This window comes from Epinephelus lanceolatus, chromosome 21 (genome assembly GCF_041903045.1).
Source record: "Epinephelus lanceolatus isolate andai-2023 chromosome 21, ASM4190304v1, whole genome shotgun sequence".
Lineage (NCBI taxonomy): Eukaryota > Metazoa > Chordata > Actinopteri > Perciformes > Serranidae > Epinephelus > Epinephelus lanceolatus.
Window position 1 is genome coordinate 39,856,977 of NC_135754.1, and position 22,481 is coordinate 39,879,457.

General features: G+C 46.0%; 1 protein-coding gene across 2 annotated transcripts in view; it reads right to left on the reverse strand.

Annotated features, from left to right (window-relative positions):
- Window positions 1–20,615, reverse strand: part of tcerg1l (transcription elongation regulator 1 like) — a 76,196-nt gene extending 55,581 nt beyond the window's left edge. For both annotated transcript variants that reach the window (XM_078163268.1, XM_078163269.1), the window contains exons 1-4: window positions 20,534–20,615; window positions 15,329–15,543; window positions 7,949–8,035; window positions 7,729–7,873 (exon numbers count right to left, since the gene is read on the reverse strand). In XM_078163268.1, coding sequence (XP_078019394.1) covers window positions 7,729–7,873; window positions 7,949–8,035; window positions 15,329–15,529 — 433 coding nt within the window. In that variant the 5' untranslated portion in view covers window positions 15,530–15,543; window positions 20,534–20,615. The remainder of the gene's footprint in view (window positions 1–7,728; window positions 7,874–7,948; window positions 8,036–15,328; window positions 15,544–20,533) is intronic.
- Between the last annotated feature and the right edge of the window lie 1,866 nt (window positions 20,616–22,481).

Genomic DNA, 22,481 nt, shown 5'->3' on the forward strand with positions numbered 1-22,481 from the left:
AGAGACTCTCAGAGACACCCGGAGACTCTCGGAGACACACAGAGACTCTCAGAGTCACAAAGAGACTCTCAGAGACACACAGAGACTCTCAGAGACACACAGAGACACTTGGAGACTCTCAGAGACACCCAGAGATACACAGAGACTCTCAGAGACACATAGAAACTCCCAGAGACACACAGAGACACAAAGAGACGCTCAGAGACACACAGAGACACTCAGAGACTCTCAGAGACACACAGAGACTCTCAGAGACACACAGAGACTTGGAGAGACTCTGAGAGACACACAGAGACACACAGAGACTCTCAGAGACACCCGGAGACTCTTGGAGACACACAGAGACTCTCAGAGACACACAGAGACTCTCAGAGACACCCGGAGACTCTCAGAGACACACAGAGACACAAAGAGACTCTCAGAGACACACAGAGACACAAAGAGACTCTCAGAGACACACAGAGACACACAGAGACTCTCAGAGACACACAGAGACTCTCAGAGACACACAGAGACTCTCAGAGACACACAGAGACACACAGAGACTCTCAGAGACACACAGAGACACACAGAGACTCTCAGAGACACACAGAGACACTCAGAGGATTATGTTTCCTTTCATACTGTGACTGAAACAAAACCTGTGGTCTGTTGTGGTTTTCTGTTCCTGAACATGATTTTGGCGTTTCTGATAAAAACTTTCAGGAAAGTTCATTCATTCATTCATTCATTCATTCATTCATCTTCTAACCTCTTCATCCTCTTGAGGGTCGTGGGGGGGCTGGAGCCTATCCCAGCTGACATCGGGCGAGAGGCAGGGTTCACCCTGGACAGGTCGCCAGACTATCGCAGGGCTGACACATAGAGACAGACAACCATTCACACTCACATTCACACCTACGGACAATTTAGAGTTATCAATTAACCTAGTCCCCAATCTGCATGTCTTTGGACTGTGGGAGGAAGCCGGAGTGCCCGGAGAGAACCCACGCTGACACGGGGAGAACATGCAAACTCCGCACAGAAGGGCTCCCACGCCCGGGATTGAACTGGCAACCCTCTTGCTGTGAGGCGACAGTGCTAACCACCACACCACCGTGCCGCCACCTTTCAGGAAAGTTGAAAAATGAAAAAAATAAAGATGAGCTGAACATTAACGTTGACACAGATAAACTGATGAACCAATGAGATGCTCTGTTTGTGATGAAGAGAAGAAACACTGCTCTGACACTTGAACTGATCTCACATGTTTTACAGTTTTTCTCAATTGTTTACACACAAATACTGGTACTTGAGACACAATGACCACAACATGTAAGTCATGCACCAACCCCCTGAACCAATTCTGCTAAACTACAAGCACAATTCCTGCTTTACACTCAAATTGCAGTTCTAAAACACATTTTTTTTCAAAACACTACACACAATTCTCTGCATTTGGCACAATTTTCATGAATAAAATCTCTTATTTTCACAAGGAACACACTGTCATTCAAAATTCTAAAGTTAATTGCCCTACTATGCACACTGACTCATGACATGGGCAAACACCTGTCACACAGTTTTACAATTAGCAATCAGAGCTTTAGCATAAAAGGGCAACAGGTGAGCTTTTCTGTTTTGGAGCAATGGAACAACAGAGGCAGAGCCAGAACCAGAAGAGTGAGAGTAAGAGGAGGAGGACGGGGAGGACGAGGAGGAGGAGGAGGAAGGCCAAGGACCGTAATCTCAGATGAAATCCGAGCCACTTTGGTTGACCATGTGGCAGCATAGTTTTTTGTTTCTTTACTGTAACTGTATACAATAAATTCTTCTATTGTTTTGTATGTAGACCACTGTATGTGCAACTTTGTGTTGGTTGGGATGTACACTGTGTACATTGTTTTTGTGGGAAAAATAAAATATATTTGTTACCGTGTATTTGTGTGTTCTGAGTATAAAAACAATATTCTAAAATATTTTACAACACACTTATGTATGTACTGTCTGTAGTAAGTGTAACACTGAACAAAAAAAGGCCTAAGTCATTATGATGAATGGAGAAAAAGTGTTTTCCATTCATCATAGTGTTTTACATTGAGCACATCAGTGTTCAACTGGTTCTTATAAATGTCTGTTCATATGATGGTTTGTGTGTGTCATTTGAAAACAAAATAACATTTTGAGAAGAAATAACATTGTTTTGAATGTAAAGTTTCATTTTGCAGGAGAATTGAGGGGTTTTGCCCATTGTGTGTGTGTGTGTTTTTTGATTTGTGTGTAGAGTTCTGAGAGTATGAGGCATGCTTTCAGAAAATGTGTGTAAACAATCGAGAAAAACTGTAAAATGTTTTACTGTTTGAGTGCAGATCAGTGTTTGTGTGTGTGTGTGTGTGTGTGTGTGTGTGTTAATGTATGTGTGTGTGTGTTAATGTGTGTGTGTGTGTGTGTGTGTTGATGTGTGTGTGTGTGTGTGTGTGTGTGGTAATGTATGTGTGTATGTGTGTGTGTGTGTGTGTTGATGTGTGTGTGTTAATGTATGTGTGTGTGTGTTAATGTGTGTGTGCGTGTGTGTGTGTGTGTGTGTTGATGTGTGTGTGTGTGTGTGTGTTAATGTATGTGTGTGTGTGTTAATGTATGTGTGTGTATGTGTGTGTGTGTGTGTGTTGATGTGTGTGTGTGTGTTAATGTATGTGTGTGTGTGTTAATGTGTGTGTGTGTGTGTGTGTATTAATGTGTGTGTGTGTGTGTGTGTTAATGTGTGTGTGTGTGTTGGTGTGTGTGTGTGTGTGTGTGTGTGTGTGTGTGTGTGTACCATGGATGTGTTGGCAGATCAGTCCGCCTCCACATGTTTGTGCTCCTTTCAGGAAACACTGACCTAAATCTGTTGACAGCAGCAGCATCACAGCAACAATAAAACATCTGTGTAAAGACGGTAAACGCATCACGATGCTCTGCTCGTGTTGACAAGTCCTCACCAAGAGACAAACATCTCATCTGTCCCTCCACACTTTAATTATCTGCAGTTTATATTTCACACAGCATCATCGGAGCAGCCTGCAACACATCTGCCTCAATATATATCACACACTGATACACTAACACCACACAATACACACACTGTACAATATATAACACATTGATCCCTCTTAGCTGTCCATCGTGTACGATAATGACGCTTGTTTCAGGGAGGGGGAGGGGTTCAGTGACGTTGTGCCACTTCAGGTGGCTATCGAGGCCGACACGTGAGCCAATCATCCGTCCACAGTCAGGGCAGGGGAGCCCGGATGTAGGGGGAATTCGGGCTGCCCTGACTCTGGGCACGTCTCTCAGTCCTTCTCTGCTGATCGCTGTTGTGTATGTGTGAGGTTGCTCTGGCACAGGTGGCCTGCCAGGCTGATCGGTCGAGTGCCAGAGTTTCAGACTGTGTGGGGTTGATGGTAGTGCGCTTAAAAAGGTCCTTGGTGTAGTCCTTGTAGTGCCTTTTTTTTGGCCGCCAGCAGCCCGTTTTGCACCCCTTAGTTGGCCATAGAGGACTTGGCAGGGTAGGCGATGGTCAGGTAACACATTGATACACACACACGCACACACACACACACACACAGAAACTGAAAAAAAGACTCAACAATGAAAAATCAGTCTGTACACACTGAGCATCTGACAGGTGTGAAATGGTGAACGTGGCATGATTGGTTTGGTGGTGGGTCAGTGGTGGTCTGGGGAGGCAGATCCTTGGAGGGTCACACAGACCTCCATGTCAGAGCCAACGGTACCCGGCCTGCTGTTAGGTACCAGGATGAAATCCTCAGAGTGATTGTCAGACCTTATGCTGGTGCAGCGGGCCCTGGGTTCCTCCTGGTGCAGAGGGCCCTGGGTTCCTCCTGGTGCAGCGGGCCCTGGGTTCCTCCAGGTGCAGAGGGCCCTGGGCTCCTCTTGGTGCAGCGGGCCCTGGGTTCCTCCAGGTGCAGAGGGCCCTGCATTCCTCCTGGTGCAGAGGGCCCTGGGCTCCTCCTGGTGCAGAGGGCCCTGGGCTCCTCTTGGTGCAGCGGGCCCTGGGTTCCTCCAGGTGCAGAGGGCCCTGCATTCCTCCTGGTGCAGGGGGCCCTGGGCTCCTCCTGGTGCAGAGGGCCCTGGGTTCCTCCAGGTGCAGAGGGCCCTGGGTTCCTCCTGGTGCAGTGGGCCCTGGGTTCCTCCAGGTGCAGAGGGCCCTGGGCTCCTCCTGGTGCAGTGGGCCCTGGGTTCCTCCTGGTGCAGAGGGCCCTGGGTTCCTCCTGGTGCAGCGGGCCCTGGGTTCCTCCAGGTGCAGAGGGCCCTGGGTTCCTCCTGGTGCAGTGGGCCCTGGGTTCCTCCTGGTGCAGAGGGCCCTGGGTTCCTCCTGGTGCAGCGGGCCCTGGGTTCCTCCAGGTGCAGAGGGCCCTGGGTTCCTCCTGGTGCAGTGGGCCCTGGGTTCCTCCTGGTGCAGTGGGCCCTGGGTTCCTCCTGGTGCAGAGGGCCCTGGGTTCCTCCTGGTGCAGCGGGCCCTGGGTTCCTCCAGGTGCAGAGGGCCCTGGGTTCCTCCTGGTGCAGTGGGCCCTGGGTTCCTCCTGGTGCAGCGGGCCCTGGGTTCCTCCAGGTGCAGAGGGCCCTGGGTTCCTCCAGGTGCAGCGGGCCCTGGGTTCGTCCAGGTGCAGAGGGCCCTGGGTTCCTCCTGGTGCAGTGGGCCCTGGGTTCCTCCTGGTGCAGAGGGCCCTGGGTTCCTCCTGGTGCAGCGGGCCCTGGGTTCCTCCAGGTGCAGAGGGCCCTGGGTTCCTCCTGGTGCAGTGGGCCCTGGGTTCCTCCTGGTGCAGAGGGCCCTGGGTTCCTCCTGGTGCAGCGGGCCCTGGGTTCCTCCAGGTGCAGAGGGCCCTGGGCTCCTCCTGGTGAAGCGGGCCCTGGGTTCCTCCAGGTGCAGAGGGCCCTGCATTCCTCCTGGTGCAGGGGGCCCTGGGCTCCTCCTGGTGCAGAGGGCCCTGGGCTCCTCCAGGTGCAGAGGGCCCTGGGTTCCTCCTGGTGCAGAGGGCCCTGCATTCCTCCAGGTGCAGAGGGCCCTGGGCTCCTCCAGGTGCAGAGGGCCCTGGGTTCCTCCTGGTGCAGAGGGCCCTGGATTCCTGCTAGTGCTGTGGGTCCTGGGTTCCTCCTGGTGCAGAGGGCCCTGGGTTCGTCCTGGTGCAGAGGGTCCTGGGTTCCTCCTGGTGCAGAGGGCCCTGGATTCTTGCTGGTGCAGTGGGCCCTGGGTTCCTCCTGGTGCAGTGGGTCCTGGGTTCCTCCTGGTGCAGAGGGCCCTGGGTTCCTCCTGGTGCAGAGGGCCCTGGGTTCCTCCTGGTGCAGAGGGCCCTGGGTTCGTCCTGGTGTAGAGGGCCCTGGGTTCCTCCTGGTGCAGAGGGCCCTGGATTCTTGCTGGTGCAGAGGGCCCTGGGTTCCTCCTGGTGCTGCTGGCCCTGGGTTCCTCCTGGTGCAGAGGGCCCTGGGTTCCTCCAGGTGCAGCGGGCCCTGGGTTCCTCCAGGTGCAGCGGGCCCTGGGTTCGTCCAGGTGCAGAGGGCCCTGGGCTCCTCCTAGTGCAGTGTTGTTGAAGACATGATGAGTTTTGTTATTTGTTGTTGTTGTTGTTTTTAGAGGTATTGCTGGTTGTTTGAGACATCACAGGTGTTGTTGTTGTTTGTGATTTTCAGTCCTGGTTCAGCAGAGGTGGATTTCACATGCAGACTGTTTCCTTCTGAGACAAATTGATCCTGACAAGGTGTAAAGTGAAGAGAAACGGAGTTCCTGCCAGAAAACATCTACAACATGAGCACACGCCTACGTTCACCAAAATAAAAGCAAATTTAATCTGCATGTGTTTACCTCCATGAGCTCCTGACTGCATGTGAACGTCGTCTCAAACAAATTAACAGAGAGGCTTCTGACGAAAACATACGACTCAAATACTAACTGAGAACTGGGAACTGAGAGCATCCAGTGGTTTCTGTTTCTGAAAGACACAAATGACCGATAAGAAGAGACGACATTGGGGACCAGTCCAGACAGACTTTCTGACATCCTGATGATTCAGCTGTTCTTCCTGTTCTATTTGTTTCTTTTTGGAAAATAAAGAGAAGCTGCAGTTTCTCTGACGTCCAGTAGATGACTCTGTAATTAAACTCTGACGGGTAAATTTATAAATGGACTGTGTGGGATTTTCTCGGTCGCTGAACCTGCACAAACAAAAACAAACTGTAATTCTCAGTGTTCTCTTAAAAATTTTTGTTTTCTTTTTTTCCCTTTTTCTCCGTCAGCTCAGGTCAGAATTATCACTACGTGGTTTAGTTTTCATCTCTAGATGATATTTCAACATGATAACCAAAGAAAAGGGACTGTTCCTGCCCACCAGGACAGAAAAAACACCTCTACAAAGTGTGGATAAACACCAGGACGAATCGACCTCCAGCTGAGACATCTGAGCATCAGCGTGTGTCAGATATCTGATATCATCTTATCACAACCACAGAAAAATGTCTCTAACATGCACAAATAATGAAAAAAAAGTATTGTTGCATTTTTGTTACCTTAGACTGAGACCTTTATATCTACAGAGGGAGCGGGTCATCCTCATGTTTCACCGCCATGTTTCTACAGTAGCTCAGAACGGACAAACTCAAGGAACCTGTTTGTATTCTTTGTAATTATGTTTTCGTCAGTGTGCGTGTGACTTTATGTGATTCAGTCTGAATAAGATGGTAGATAAGATCTTAGCATCGACTGCACACAAACCTGTCGAGCGATGATGACCAAAAAAACACAAAGAAAACAAACTGCAGTCGCTGCAAAACTTTTTGTTTTCACTATTGTGTCATTATCACATTGTGTTTTGTGATTCGGACGTTGAGACAGCGCAGAGAGCAGCTGCCAGTGATGTGACGTTCATGTTGCTCTCAGTGATCCATCGTTGTAAATTAATCAGTGAAACTTCTCTTGTTTCTGTTTTTACACAACAAACTGATTTATTTTCTGATTAAAATCATATCTGTACAAATGTCACCAGTGTTTTTCTTCAGCTCCGACCCTGTCGCTTTGAGTCATTCGATAAAACACACAAACATGTCTGCTGTCTCAGATGTGAAGCAGCAGAAATTTCCCATCATGCTCCACTGGGTGATTTTAAATTGACCAATCATCTTCATTTTACATTTGACAGCACTTTTATATGTGTGTGTGTCTCGGCAGCAAAAACACACATTCAATCTCTCTGAACAGCGAGCCACACAGCCAATCAGCTTCTGGCAACAAGCACTGTTGTCATGGCAACATGGCAGACGTGAATACAGCATCCCCAAAACATATCTGTCCTCCAAAAATCGCTGGTTCAATTCCAGCTGACTTGCAGCAGAATAAAGGCAGCTAATTGGTCGCCAACAGGAAATGATGCAAATGTAAACTAGAACTTCCTGCTCCCAGAGCGAGCTCAGTAGCTCACAAGTAGCTTGTGATTGGATGGACTATCAGTTTTCTCCTGTCTGTGTGTGTGTGTTCCGAACAGAACCTGAGCGGTGGAAACAGAATGTCAGATCTGAATGGACACACAACACGTAAACGGTCCCCATGACATGTCACATGACCTTCGTGTGATACATCACCGACCTCATGTGGGTGGAAACACACGAACAAATCCAAACATTTAGATTTACATTAATCAGGAGGATGGGCTTAAAAAAGGACCTTTTTTCCTATGTCTGCTATGTCAGATGATCTCCTACCTGAGATTCGAGAGGGAGACAGCAGCAGTCGTGTCCTGGGGGCAGGTCTTACTGGCCTCTGCATGATGTGATTGGTCAGGAGGAGGGGTTTGTCTCTCCTCTGGAACACACCCACTTCGTCTGGTGAGACCCAGCCTTCAACTAGCTGCAAACATGTTAGCATGTTAGCATCATGCTAATGTGTGTGTGTGTGTGTGTGTGTGTGTGTGTGTGTGTGTACCTTGGGGAGAGGATGAGGAGGATGAAGATGTGGAGAGCCATAAAACGGAGGGACAAGATGAACCACTTCAACAGCCGGACGTTCCCACTAGAACAATAAAAACAGCTGATGGTTTCACACTTTTCCTCTGTTTCTTCTCCCCTTAGAACCAAAACAACCAAACCCACAGTCAGAGAACCACTGACACATGAAGAACCAGTAGTTGTTTTCATATATGTGTGTGTGTGTGTGTGTAAATACACGGGGATATATGTATGTACATATGTGTGTCAAAGGTGTGGTTAGAACCCAGGTGCAGAACCACGGGCTGACAGGACAGTTTGTAAAGACCTCTAACGGGTGAGCCGGCAGGTGAAACAACACTGAGAGTCAGTGTCGTGACTCGGAGTCTTCCAGGACACAAGTTAATAATAACAATAATAATAATACATTTTATTTATCAGTCCAAAGCACTCTGTGTGACACACTGCAGCAGAGAGCAGGTGAGTCAGTGGCCTCCGCTGGGCGCACACAAACAGGAAACAGTTTAAATCAAACTATCGTCAAAATTTATATAAATGTTTTATTTTTTTTAGTCGAATCAGATTTTATAAAAATGGCTGCTGGTAAAAAAAAACCTGCAACTGACAAAGACTGATGTCAGTTTAGGTGGTGTTGCTATGGCAACCAGCTGAGAACCGCCCACACCGAGTGTAGTGTGGAGTTGAGACAGACAGACAGACAGACAGACAGAAGACAAACAACAGTCTTCTCTCAGGCAGTCTGTCCACAGCCCAGCGGCATCCCTGACCTTTGTATTCTACAGAAAGAACGATGAAGAAAGATGAAGGTCTCTGAACACACATCATCATCATCATCATATTTGAAAAAGGTCTTTTCAACAAGATGAAGAAGATTTTAAATAAAAGACTCGTCTCATTTTAACGTTCAGGTCAAACACAAGAATGTGTGGTCGAGGTTTCAGCTCGCTGTGTCACGTCTCTTCTTCGTCACTACAAACAACCTTTAAACATCAGAACGTCTGCGGAGACGATGTTAAAATCTATCACTGGAGTTTATGGAGAAAGACTTAAGGAAGCGCTGCATGAGATAATTAACACGCCACCAATAATTAACAGACAATTATTCACTCTGCCCTCAGGGATCATTAAAGTTTCATCTTATCTCCAGACTGCAGAGGAGGCTGAACTCACAGAGAGACGACCAAAATAATCTGTGTCCTAACAACGACTGGTGGACGTCAAACTGATCACTGATCTTATCATCACACTGAAGATTTAACACGACGGACACCGAAATGATCTGTGTTCAAACTGATCACTTTATTTATCACCAAACTGCAGAGGAGGCTGAACTCACCGAGAGACACGTCACATCACACCACTGAGATAATCTTTTCTAACAATGACTGGTGAACGTCAAACTAATCTTATCAGACCTAAGTTTAGTCAACTGTACCAGGTGTGTTACCTGTGTCAGGTGTGTTACCTGTGTCAGGTGTGTTACCTGTGTCAGGTGTGCTACCTGTATCAGGGGTGTTACCTGTATAAGGTGTGTTTCCTGTGTCAGATGTGTTACCTGTATATGGTGTGTTTCCTGTCAGATGTGTTACCTGTGTCAGGTGTGTTACCTGTGTCAGATGTGTTACCTGTGTCAGGTGTGTTACATGTATAAGGTGTGTTACCTGTGTCAGATGTGTTACTTGTTTCAGGTGTGTTACCTGTATCAGGTGTGTATCTGTGTCAGGTGTGCTACCTGTATCAGGTGTCTTACCTATGTCAGGTGTGTTATCTGGGTCAGGTGTGTTACCTGTGTCACGTGTGTTATCTGTATCAGGTGTGCTACCTGTGTTAGATGTGTTACCTTTGTCAGGTGTGTTATCTGTATCAGGTGTGCTACCTGTGTTAGATGTGTTACCTTTGTCAGGTGTGTTACCTGTATAAGGTGTGTTTCCTGTGTCAGATGTGTGTTCCTGTGTCAGATGTGTTACCTGTATCAGGTGTTATCTGTGTCAGATGCGTTACCTGTGTCAGGTGTGTTACCTGTATCAGGCGTGTTACCTGTGTCAGGTGTGTTACCTGTGTCAGGTGTGTTACCTGTGTAAGATGTGTTACCTGTGTCAGGTGTGTTACCTGTGTCAGGTGTGTTACCTGTGTAAGATGTGTTACCTGTATCAGGCGTGTTACCTGTGTCAGGTGTGTTAACTGTGTCAGATGTGTTACCTGTGTAAGGTGTGTTACCTGTGTCAGGTGTGTTACGCGTATAAGGTGTGTTACCTGTGTCAGATGTGTTACCTGTTTCAGGTGTGTTACCTGTATCAGGTGTGTATCTGTGTCAGGTGTGTTACCTGTATAAGGTGTGTTTCCTGTGTCAGATGTGTTACCTGTATCAGGTGTGTTATCTGTGTCAGGTGTGCTACCTGTATCAGGGGTGTTACCTGTATAAGGTGTGTTTCCTGTGTCAGATGCGTTACCTGTATATGGTGTGTTTCCTGTGTCAGATGTGTTACCTGTATCAGGTGTGTTATCTGTGTCAGGTGTGCTACCTGTATCAGAGGTGTTACCTGTATAAGGTGTGTTTCCTGTGTCAGATGCGTTACCTGTATATGGTGTGTTTCCTGTGTCAGATGTGTTACCTGTATCAGGTGTGTTATCTGTGTCAGGTGTGCTACCTGTATCAGGGGTGTTACCTGTATAAGGTGTGTTTTCTGTGTCAGATGTGTTACCTGTGTCAGGTGTGTTACATGTATAAGATGTGTTACCTGTGTCAGGTGTGTTACCTGTGTCAGATGTGTTACCTGTGTCAGGTGTGCTACGTGTATCAGGTGTGTTACCTGTGTCAGGTGTGTTACCTGTGTCAGATGCGTTACCTGTATATGGTGTGTTTCCTGTGTCAGATGTGTTACCTGTGTAAGGTGTGTTACCTGTGTCAGATGTGTTACCCGTGTCAGGTGTGTTACCTGTATCAGGTGTGTATCTGTGTAAGGTGTGTTACCTGTATCAGGTGTGTTACCTATGTCAGTTGTGTTACCTGTGTCAGGTGTGTTATCTGTGTCAGATGTCTTACCTGTATAAGGTGTGTTTCTTGTGTCAGATGTGTTACCTGTATCAGGTGTGTTATCTGTGTCAGGTGTGCTACCTGTATCAGGGGTGTTACCTGTATATGGTGTGTTTCCTGTGTCAGATGTGTTACCTGTATCAGGTGTGTTATCTGCATCAGATGTGTTACCTGTATCAGGTGTTATCTGTGTCAGATGCGTTACCTGTGTCAGGTGTGTTACCTGTATCAGGCGTGTTACCTGTGTCAGGCGTGTTACCTGTGTCAGGCGTGTTTCCTGTGTAAGATGTGTTACCTGTGTCAGGCGTGTTACCTGTGTCAGGTGTGTTACCTGTATCAGGCGTGTTACCTGTGTCAGGTGTGTTATCTGTGTCAGATGTGTTACCTGTGTAAGGTGTGTTACCTGTGTCAGGTGTGTTACGCGTATAAGGTGTGTTACCTGTGTCAGATGTGTTACCTGTTTCAGGTGTGTTACCTGTATCAGGTGTGTATCTGTGTCAGGTGTGTTACCTGTATCAGGTGTCTTACCTATGTCAGGTGTGTTATCTGTGTCAGATGTGTTACCTGTATAAGGTGTGTTTCTTGTGTCAGATGTGTTACCTGTATCAGGTGTGCTACCTGTATCAGGGGTGTTACCTGTATAAGGTGTGTTTCCTGTGTCAGATGCGTTACCTGTATATGGTGTGTTTCCTGTGTCAGATGTGTTACCTGTATCAGGTGTGTTATCTGTGTCAGGTGTGCTACCTGTATCAGGGGTGTTACCTGTATAAGGTGTGTTTCTGTGTCAGATGCGTTACCTGTATATGGTGTGTTACCTGTATCAGGTGTGTTATCTGTGTCAGGTGTGTTACCTGTATCAGGGGTGTTACCTGTATAAGGTGTGTTTCCTGTGTCAGATGCGTTACCTGTATATGGTGTGTTTCCTGTGTCAGATGTGTTACCTGGGTCAGGTGTGTTACCTGTGTAAGATGTGTTACCTGTGTCAGGTGTGTTACCTGTATCAGGTGTGTTACCTGTGTCAGGTGTGTTACCTGTGTCAGATGTGTTACCCATGTCAGGTGTGTTATCTGTATAAGGTGTGTTACCTGTGTCAGATGTGTTACTTGTTTCAGGTGTGTTACCTGTATCAGGTGTGTATCTGTGTCAGGTGTGCTACCTGTATCAGGTGTCTTACCTATGTCAGTTGTGTTACCTGTGTCACGTGTGTTATCTGTATCAGGTGTGTTTCCTGTATCAGGGGTGTTACCTGTGTCAGATGCGTTACCTGTATATGGTGTGTTTCCTGTGTCAGATGTGCTACCTGTGTCAGGTGTGTTACCTGTGTAAGATGTGTTACCTGTGTCAGGTGTGTTACCTGTATCAGGTGTGTTACCTGTGTCAGGTGTGTTACCTGTGTAAGGTGTGTTACCTGTGTCAGATGTGTTACCTGTGTCAGGTGTGCTACGTGTATCAGGTGTGTTACCTGTGTCAGGTGTGTTACCTGTGTCAGATGCGTTACCTGTATATGGTGTGTTTCCTGTGTCAGATGTGTTACCTGTGTAAGGTGTGTTACCTGTGTCAGATGTGTTACCCGTGTCAGGTGTGTTACCTGTATCAGGTGTGTATCTGTGTAAGGTGTGTTACCTGTATCAGGTGTGTTACCTATGTCAGTTGTGTTACCTGTGTCAGGTGTGTTATCTATGTCAGATGTGTTACCTGTATAAGGTGTGTTTCTTGTGTCAGATGTGTTACCTGTATCAGGTGTGTTATCTGTGTCAGGTGTGCTACCTGTATCAGGGGTGTTACCTGTATATGGTGTGTTTCCTGTGTCAGATGTGTTACCTGTATCAGGTGTGTTATCTGCGTCAGATGTGTTACCTGTATCAGGTGTTATCTGTGTCAGATGCGTTACCTGTGTCAGGGGTGTTACCTGTATCAGGCGTGTTACCTGTGTCAGATGTGTTACCTGTGTCAGGTGTGTTTCCTGTGTAAGATGTGTTACCTGTGTCAGGCGTGTTACCTGTGTCAGGTGTGTTACCTGTATAAGGCGTGTTACCTGTGTCAGGTGTGTTATCTGTGTCAGATGTGTTACCTGTGTAAGGTGTATTACCTGTGTCAGGTGTGTTACGCGTATAAGGTGTATTACCTGTGTCAGATGTGTTACCTGTATCAGGTGTGTATCTGTGTCAGGTGTGTTACCTGTATCAGGTGTCTTACCTATGTCAGGTGTGTTATCTGTGTCAGATGTGTTACCTGTATAAGGTGTGTTTCTTGTGTCAGATGTGTTACCTGTATCAGGTGTGTTATCTGCGTCAGGTGTGCTACCTGTATCAGGGGTTTTACCTGTATAAGGTGTGTTTCCTGTGTCAGATGCGTTACCTGTATATGGTGTGTTTCCTGTGTCAGATGTGTTACCTGTATCAGGTGTGTTATCTGTGTCAGGTGTGCTACCTGTATCAGGGGTGTTACCTGTATAAGGTGTGTTTCCTGTGTCAGATGTGTTACCTGTATATGGTGTGTTACCTGTATCAGGTGTGTTATCTGTGTCAGGTGTGTTACCTGTATCAGGGGTGTTACCTGTATAAGGTGTGTTTCCTGTGTCAGATGCGTTACCTGTATATGGTGTGTTTCCTGTGTCAGATGTGCTACCTGGGTCAGGTGTGTTACCTGTGTCAGGTGTGTTACCTGTATAAGGTGTGTTACCTGTGTCAGGTGTGTTACCTGTGTCATATGTGTTACCCGTGTCAGGTGTGTTACCTGTATAAGGTGTGTTACCTGTGTCAGATGTGTTACTTGTTTCAGGTGTGTTACCTGTATCAGGTATGTATCTGTGTCAGGTGTGCTACCTGTATCAGGTGTCTTACCTATGTCAGTTGTGTTACCTGTGTCACGTGTGTTATCTGTATCAGGTGTGTTTCCTGTATCAGATGTGTTACCTGTATAAGGTGTGTTCCTGTGTCAGATGTGTTACCTGTATCAGGTGTGTTATCTGTGTCGGATGTGTTACCTGTATCAGGTGTTATCTGCGTCAGTTGTGTTACCTGTATCAGATGTGTTACCTGCATCAGATGCGTTACCTATGTCAGGTGTGTTACCTGTATCAGGTGTGTTACCTGTGTCAGGTGTGTTACCTGTATCAGGTGTCTTACCTATGTCAGGTGTGTTATCTGTGTCAGATGTGTTACCTGTATCAGGTGTGTTTCCTGTGTCAGATGTGCTACCTGTATCAGGTGTGTTATCTGTGTCAGATGTGTTACCTGTATCAGGTGTGTTTCCTGTGTCAGATGTGCTACCTGTATCAGGTGTGTTATCTACGTCAGATGTGTTACCTGTATCAGGTGTGTTACCTCTATCAGGTGTTATCTGCGTCAGATGTGTTACCTGTATCAGATTTGTTACCTGTGTCAGGTGTGTTACCTGTATCAGGTGTGTTACCTCTATCAGGTGTTATCTGCGTCAGATGTGTTACCTGTATCAGATGTGTTACCTGTGTCAGGTGTGTTACCTGTGTCAGGTGTGTTACTTGTATCAGGTGTGTTACCTGTGTAAGGTGTGTTACCTGTATCAGGTGTGTTACCTGTGTCAGGTGTGTTACCTGTATCAGGTGTGTTACCTGTGTAAGGTGTGTTCCTGTGTCAGATGTGTTACCTGTGTCAGATGTGTTACCTGTTTCAGGTGTGTTACCTGTATCAGGTGTGTATCTGTATCAGGTGTGCTACCTGTGTCAGGTGTGTTATCTGCGTCAGATGTGTTACCTGTATCAGATTTGTTACCTGTGTCAGGTGTGTTACCTGTATCAGGTGTGTTACCTCTATCAGGTGTTATCTGCGTCAGGTGTGTTACCTGTATCAGATGTGTTACCTGTGTCAGGTGTGTTACCTGTATCAGGTGTGTTACCTGTGTCAGGTGTGTTACCTGTGTCAGGTGTGTTATTTGTATCAGGTGTGTTACCTGTGTAAGGTGTGTTACCTGTATCAGGTGTGTTACCTGTGTCAGATGTGTTACCTGTGTCAGATGTGTTACCTGTTTCAGGTGTGTTACCTGTATCAGGTGTGTATCTGTATCAGGTGTGCTACCTGTGTCAGGTGTGTTATCTGTGTCAGGTGTGTTACCTGTGTCACGTGTATAATCTGTATCAGGTGTGCTAACTGTGTTAGATGTGTTACCTGTATAAGGTGTGTTTCCTGTGTCAGATGTGTTCTGTGTCAGATGTGTTACCTGTATAAGGTGTGTTTCCTGTGTCAGATGTGTTACCAGTATCAGGTGTGTTATGCGTATAAGGTGTGTTACCTGTGTCAGATGTGTTACCTGTGTCAGGTGTGTTACCTGTATCAGCTGTGTTACCTGTATAAGGTGTGTGTGTTCAGGTATCCACACAGCTGGGGGGTAGAATACCAGAGGGGGCGTGGTCTGGTACGTTGCTGCTGACCAGCTGGACAACCACAGCCAGTGGGGGGCGGGGTCACTGCTGAAGGACAGCCAGGGTGTTGAGGTGGTTACCATGCCAGCTGGCTGACCTTTAAACCTGGAGACCGGCAGCATCATGATGACATCACCACCTGACAGACAGAACCAATAATCAGCAGCATATTGATGGATGGATGGATGGATATTTGATCAAGATTTGTCTTTTAATTCTCATTTAAAACAAACCTCACAGACTGCATTTTTTCATCTGCGTAATATTGCGAAAATTAGGCCTATCCTGACCTGAAAAGATGCAGAAAAATTGCTCCACGCTTTTGTTACCTCAAGGCTGGATTACTGTAACTCTCTATTATCAGGTAGCTCTAGTAAGTCCTTAAAAACTCTCCAGCTAATTCAGAATGCAGCAGCACGTGTACTAACAGGAACTAAGAAACGAGATCATATTTCTCCTGTTTTAGCTTCTCTGCACTGGCTCCCTGTAAAATCCAGAATTGAATTTAAAATCCTACTGTTAACTTATAAAGCTCTAAATGGTCAAGCTCCGTCATATCTTAGAGAGCTCATAGTGCCATATTATCCCACCAGAACACTGCGCTCTGAGAACGCAGGGTTACTCGTGGTCCCTAAAGTCTCCAAAAGTAGATCAGGAGCCAGAGCCTTCAGCTATCAGGCTCCTCTCCTGTGGAATCATCTTCCTGTTACGGTCCGGGAGGCAGACACCGTCTCCACATTTAAGACTAGACTTAAGACTTTCCTCTTTGATAAAGCTTATAGTTAGGGCTGGCTCAGGCTTGCCCTGTACCAGCCCCTAGTTAGGCTGACTTAGGCCTAGTCTGCCGGAGGACCCCCTATAATACACCGGGCTCCCTCTCTCTCTCTCTCTCCCTCTCTCTCTCTCTCTCTCTCTCTCTCTCTCGTATTCTATTACTGCATCTTGCTACCTCGGCCATTCTGGATGTCACTAACTCGGCTTCTTCTCCGGAGCCTTTGTGCTCCACTGTCTCTCAGATTAACTCATATCACAGCGGTGCCTGGACAGCGTGACGTGTGTGGTTGTGCTGCTGCCGTGGTCCTGCCAGATGCCTCCTGCTGCTGCTGCCATCATTAGTCATTAGTCATACTTCTACTGTTATTGTACACATATGACTATTGTCACACATGTATACTGCCAGATATTAATACATACTTTCAACATATTGTACCACAGTAGCCAGAACTATAACTATATTATTACTTTCAATAATGTTGTTGTAAGCTACTGTCATTACCTGCATCTCTCTTTCTCTCTCTCTCTCTCTGTGTCTCTCTCTCTCTCTCTGTCTCTCTCTCTCTCTCTGTCTCATTGTGTCATGCGGATTACTGTTAATTTATTATGCTGATCTGTTCTGTACGACATCTATTGCACGTCTGTCCGTCCTGGAAGAGGGATCCCTCCTCAGTTGCTCTTCCTGAGGTTTCTACCGTTTTTTTTCCCCGTTAAAGGGTTTTTTTTGGGGAGTTTTTCCTGATCAGCTGTGAGGGTCATAAGGACAGAGGGATATTGTATGCTGTAAAGCCCTGTGAGGCAAATTGTGATTTGTGATATTGGGCTTTATAAATAAAATTGATTGATTGATTGATTGATGAGATTACCCTGCATGCATTGCACACAGGAGGTAAAACAGAAGTAAAACAAGTGAAACGAGGCACAGCAGGAAACACAACGATGAAAGTCACATGAAGAAACGATGAGAGATCAAAGTCAGTGGTAAATAAAATATTAAAAAGTCAGCAGAAATTTGGAAATCAAATATAAATTCTATTAAAAATACAGTTTTACACATTAAGCAGAGCTGAGTCATCAGTCTGGGTCCGAAAAAATCGGAACCAACAACATCTGCAAAGACTGTAAAAAGATCAGATCATCGTTTAAGTGTGTGACATTCAACAGATTCAGACATAAAGGAAAGAATTTGATCTGAGAACAGCTGTAAGATCACCCTTATGTTTAAAACATCAGAACTACAGCAGCACAGTTTCAATACTACATCAGTACCTCATCAATACTTTATAACCACTTCATCATTACTGTATCTGAACCACAACACCGACAATAATTCATGCAAAATAAATACATTAAAATCTGCACCACCATCAATAGAAACACACTGAATCTTCATCAATACTGAATATTGATCAGACTGATGAAGAAGAACAAGATATGAAACTGAAGTCTCAGGTTAACAAGGTCTTTGAGTGTGACTCCGTTGTCTCTACTGATTTGTTTTAATGTGTTTTTCATTTGTTTCAATGGTCTAAAGGTTCATCACCACCAAACAGGAAGAACTATTGATCAGATAGATTACCTGTCTCATCAAATCAATCACCTGACCAACCAACTAGAGTTGATCCGTCACTAAGTCCCGCCCCTTTGTAATGGTCCATCATGCTGTCAGAGAGAAGCAGTCGGACGGTTTTACAACATGTTTTAAAAACATATAACAGCAAGTCAAACTGACTCAGCAACAGATACCGGTTAAACAGACGAAGACTGACCCTAACACAGGTAACCAGTATCATCAGTACACAACGAACTCCAGGTAATGAGTATCATGAACAAACGACGTGCTCCAGGAAACAAGTATGATCAGTACATGACAAGCTCCAGGAAATCTCAAACGACAGCCTGAGAGCTGATGGAGGTCGGCCATGTTATTGTCAGACCCTTGTCAGAGCTGCCAATGTCACACTGTGATTGACCAGTCTAAATCTGAGGGGTGGGACTTAACAAAGGGTCAATTAAGACCCTCATCACATCTGTCACTGAGGAAGTGGTTTCATTGGTTCTATTTGCTGTTTCTGCTGGTTCCACTGGTTCGGCTGGTTCTGCTGGTTTCACTGGTTCGGCTGTTTCTGCTATTTCTGCTGGTTCTGCTGGCTCCACTGGTTCGGCTGGTTCTGCTGGTTCCACTGGTTTCGCTGACAGGTCCCTGATGTTATTTACATTGTTAATTGAATCTGACAGTTTCCTCTGACGAGATGGATCAGGGTTTGAAAGGTAACTGTTCATCAGTAACACCACTTTTTCACCAGATCAGCTCTGGTTCTTGAGCCGGTTCCGTTTAGGATTCTTGGAACCTTGATGCTATCCAGCAAACCAGCCATGTTTCCACCAGTTTTGATCAGAATAATTCTAATCAAAGATGTGTCACTGACGGAGGGCGTTACATTGATTTCCAGTGAACTTTTGTTGAGTTATGACAGATATCTGTTTCCACCCTTAAAAAGGAACCCTGACCCTGAACAAACTGCACACTCTGTTTTCCCCAATGATTTCTCAGAGTTCCAGTTTCTTTCTAACCTGTAGAATCTGACACACCCTCTGATGTCATCATGGTTTACACTGCTTCCAGCAGAGAACCATCTTTTCAGGTTCTGAACCAAAAGTATGTACAGGAACCAGAATGGAACCAGTCCATGTTGGGTGGAAAAGGATAATCAGAAGAAGTTTATTTGTTGTAACATCAAAAACAAAATAATGATTTGTCTTCAGTTTCTGCTCCTGTGGTCTCACTTCGGCCTGCTTCAGTTCATGTTTACAAACCAAACACCATCACCTGTTGATCTCTCTGTTCCACCCTCTGTTCCAAGTTTAACAACTCATCATCTCTGCCCAGACAGCTCATCCTCACTGTGACCTCGTCACATGTCCACGTTTGGTCATGGACTTTCCACGTCCACATATGACGTCCAAGGTACACTGGGTGTGTTGGTTGTTGACGTTCTGGGACGCTGTGTCAACTTCAGCCTGTTACATGCATTGTCTGTTTTCAAAATACACTTCTGTTTTCACAGGAAATGTACAGTTTGCATACAGTCTCTGTCAAAATAAAAGCACTACGTTGGTACAACAACACACACACGTGGTTACGTTTAGCCGACACACACACACGGTTGGGTTTAGGAAAAAAGAACACGGTTTGGCTTACAGGAAGTGAACACCGGCCTCCTGGGTGAAAGTCAGTGATTGTTGGACCCATCCACCACCCCTCCCACCTGCCGTTCTTGGACTCCGCCCCCTTAACTTGTGTTGTTGTCTAGCTGTGTTTCCATCTGACGCCACAAGGCACGGTTAAACAATAATGGTGACTGGTTGTGTTTCATGCTGACATGAAAGGACACATTTTTTCGCCTGTCTCTGATGCCAGAGGTCGCTGACCAAGTCTGGCTATTTGATGACATCAGAGTGAGAATGGGTTTTCCCAGTAATGAACTTTGTAGAACGTGAACTGTTGATCATGGTGACATCTCCTAGTTGCTCTCCTCAGTGAAGATTTCAGTGTCCTATTGAATCTTCCTCAGAACCAGATCAGCCCAGACTCCACTAGATGCTGGTGCACCTCAAGGTTCTCCTCTAGGTCCTCTTATCTTGTGTCTGTGTGTAAAGATCATGTTCATTTTTATGGGCTCCCTGATGATGATTCAAAATAAAAAATATTATAACTTATAATTATTATAATTTGTGTTATTGCAGCAGTAACAGTGAAACTGGTGTAAACCTTATTTCAGCCGCACCTTTTGAAACCATGATTAGAACTTAAAATAAACACACAATAATGTAAAAGGGTTAGGGAGCAGTTACAGATACAAACACCGTAAAATCACAGGAGAAATAATTAATATAAAAAATAAACAGTAAAAACTTATCTGAAGAACATTTAACAAAATTCAGACCTGACAGATTTTATTTAAATGGATCAGAATAATTTTACAAAGGAACTTGAAAAGTAAACTATTAATAAATAAAATATTAATTATACAGGCTAATCATTTAATAATTAATATTAACAGGATAATAATTATAAAAGTATTAAAAGAGTCTCACATTAAAGTCCAGTTGAATGTTAATATATAGCCTATCTCTGATATCTGATCTACAGTTTCAATTACACTTTAATTTTTATTTAACCCCGCCATTAAATGAAAACAATAAATAACATCTCTGAATAAACACAAACATGCAGGATGGTTTCAGCTGTCAGGATCGGTCCTGATGATGATGCAGCGTCTGCAGCTCGCTAACAAGATCACGGGTTTGTAACGGGTCAGTTAACGGGTTGAAATCCGGTGTGTGTCACCTACCGACCTGCAGAGCTACCCAGCCTCTGTCCCGGTTAACTGCTCCTCAGACCGGCGGTCCGGTCCGGTCACGTCCTGGACGTCGGGCTCGCGCCTTAAGCTGCAGCTCTCAGAGGTCTTCACTCAGGTCCGCAGATCATCCTCCCATCCGGTAAAGGTGAAAGTATAAGCACACCGGGAGCGACGAGGAGCAACAGTGACGTTCACATACCAACAGACAGACAGACAGACAGACAGACCGCTGGTGTCACGGCGGCAGCGGACGATGCGACGCCTGTAGGTAGAAAAATACCGGAGTCCGCGTGCAGCAGAGCCGCGATCCGGTCACGGAATCTCTCCTCCCCTACTCTGTCTCATTCCCTCTGTCTCACTCCCAGTGTCTGTCTCCCTGTCTCTGTCTCACTGTGTCTCACACTGTGTGTCTCCCCTCCTCTCCTTCCCTGTCTCTCTGTCTCTGTCTTTCGGTACAAACCGATTAAAGCTCCGGTAAATGGAGCCGCTTTCAGATCAAAGAGCCGCCTCCCCGTTAAGTGTGTGTGTGTTTTGTGTGTGTGTGTGTGTGTGTGTGTGTGTGTGTGTGTGTGTCCCAAAACAGAGCTGAAGTGATCAATTATTAATAATCAATATTCAAATAATCCATTTAATATCTCAATGTTTGTTTTGTAGCTCTGGGCAGAAAAAACTTGTTTATTCCTCTTTGTTTTTATATATTTTTATTATCTTTGTTTTGTTGTCAGCAGCAGCAGTGATAGTGGTGATTGAGTAATGGTGGTGGTATTAGCAGGTGTTGAAGCAGCAGCGGTATGGGTGGTAGTGATGGTGGAGTTATTAGTATTAGCAGGTGTAGCAGTGATGGAGTGATGGTGGTGGTATTAGTAGAAGCAGCAGCAGCAGCAGTATGGGTGGTGGTGATGGTGGAGTTATTAGTATTAGCAGGTGTAGCAGTGATGGAGTGATGGTGGTGGTATTAGTAGAAGCAGCAGCGGTATGGGTGGTGGTGATGGTGGAGTTATTAGTATTAGCAGGTGTAGCAGTGATGGAGTGATGGTGGTGGTATTAGTAGAAGCAGCAGCAGCAGCAGTATGGGTGGTGGTGATGGTGGAGTTATTAGTATTAGCAGGTGTAGCAGTGATGGAGTGATGGTGGTGGTATTAGTAGAAGCAGCAGCGGTATGGGTGGTGGTGATGGTGGAGTTATTAGTATTAGCAGGTGTAGCAGTGATGGAGTGATGGTGGTGGTATTAGTAGAAGCAGCAGCAGCAGCGGTATGGGTGGTGGTGATGGTGGAGTTATTAGTATTAGCAGGTGTAGCAGTGATGGAGTGATGGTGGTGGTATTAGTAGAAGCAGCAGCAGCAGCAGTATGGGTGGTGGTGATGGTGGAGTTATTAGTATTAGCAGGTGTAGCAGTGATGGAATGATGGTGGTGGTATTAGTAGAAGCAGCAGCAGCAGCGGTATGGGTGGTGGTGATGGTGGAGTTATTAGTATTAGCAGGTGTAGCAGTAATGGAGTGATGGTGGTGGTATTAGTAGAAGCAGCAGCGGTATGGGTGGTGGTGATGGTGGAGTTATTAGTATTAGCAGGTGTAGCAGTGATGGAGTGATGGTGGTGGTATTAGTAGAAGCAGCAGCAGCAGTATGGGTGGTGGTGATGGTGGAGTTATTAGTATTAGCAGGTGTAGCAGTGATGGAGTGATGGTGGTGGTATTAGTAGAAGCAGCAGCGGTATGGGTGGTGGTGATGGTGGAGTTATTAGTATTAGCAGGTGTAGCAGTGATGGAGTGATGGTGGTGGTATTAGTAGAAGCAGCAGCAGCAGCGGTATGGGTGGTGGTGATGGTGGAGTTATTAGTATTAGCAGGTGTAGCAGTAATGGAGTGATGGTGGTGGTATTAGTAGAAGCAGCAGCGGTATGGGTGGTGGTGATGGTGGAGTTATTAGTATTAGCAGGTG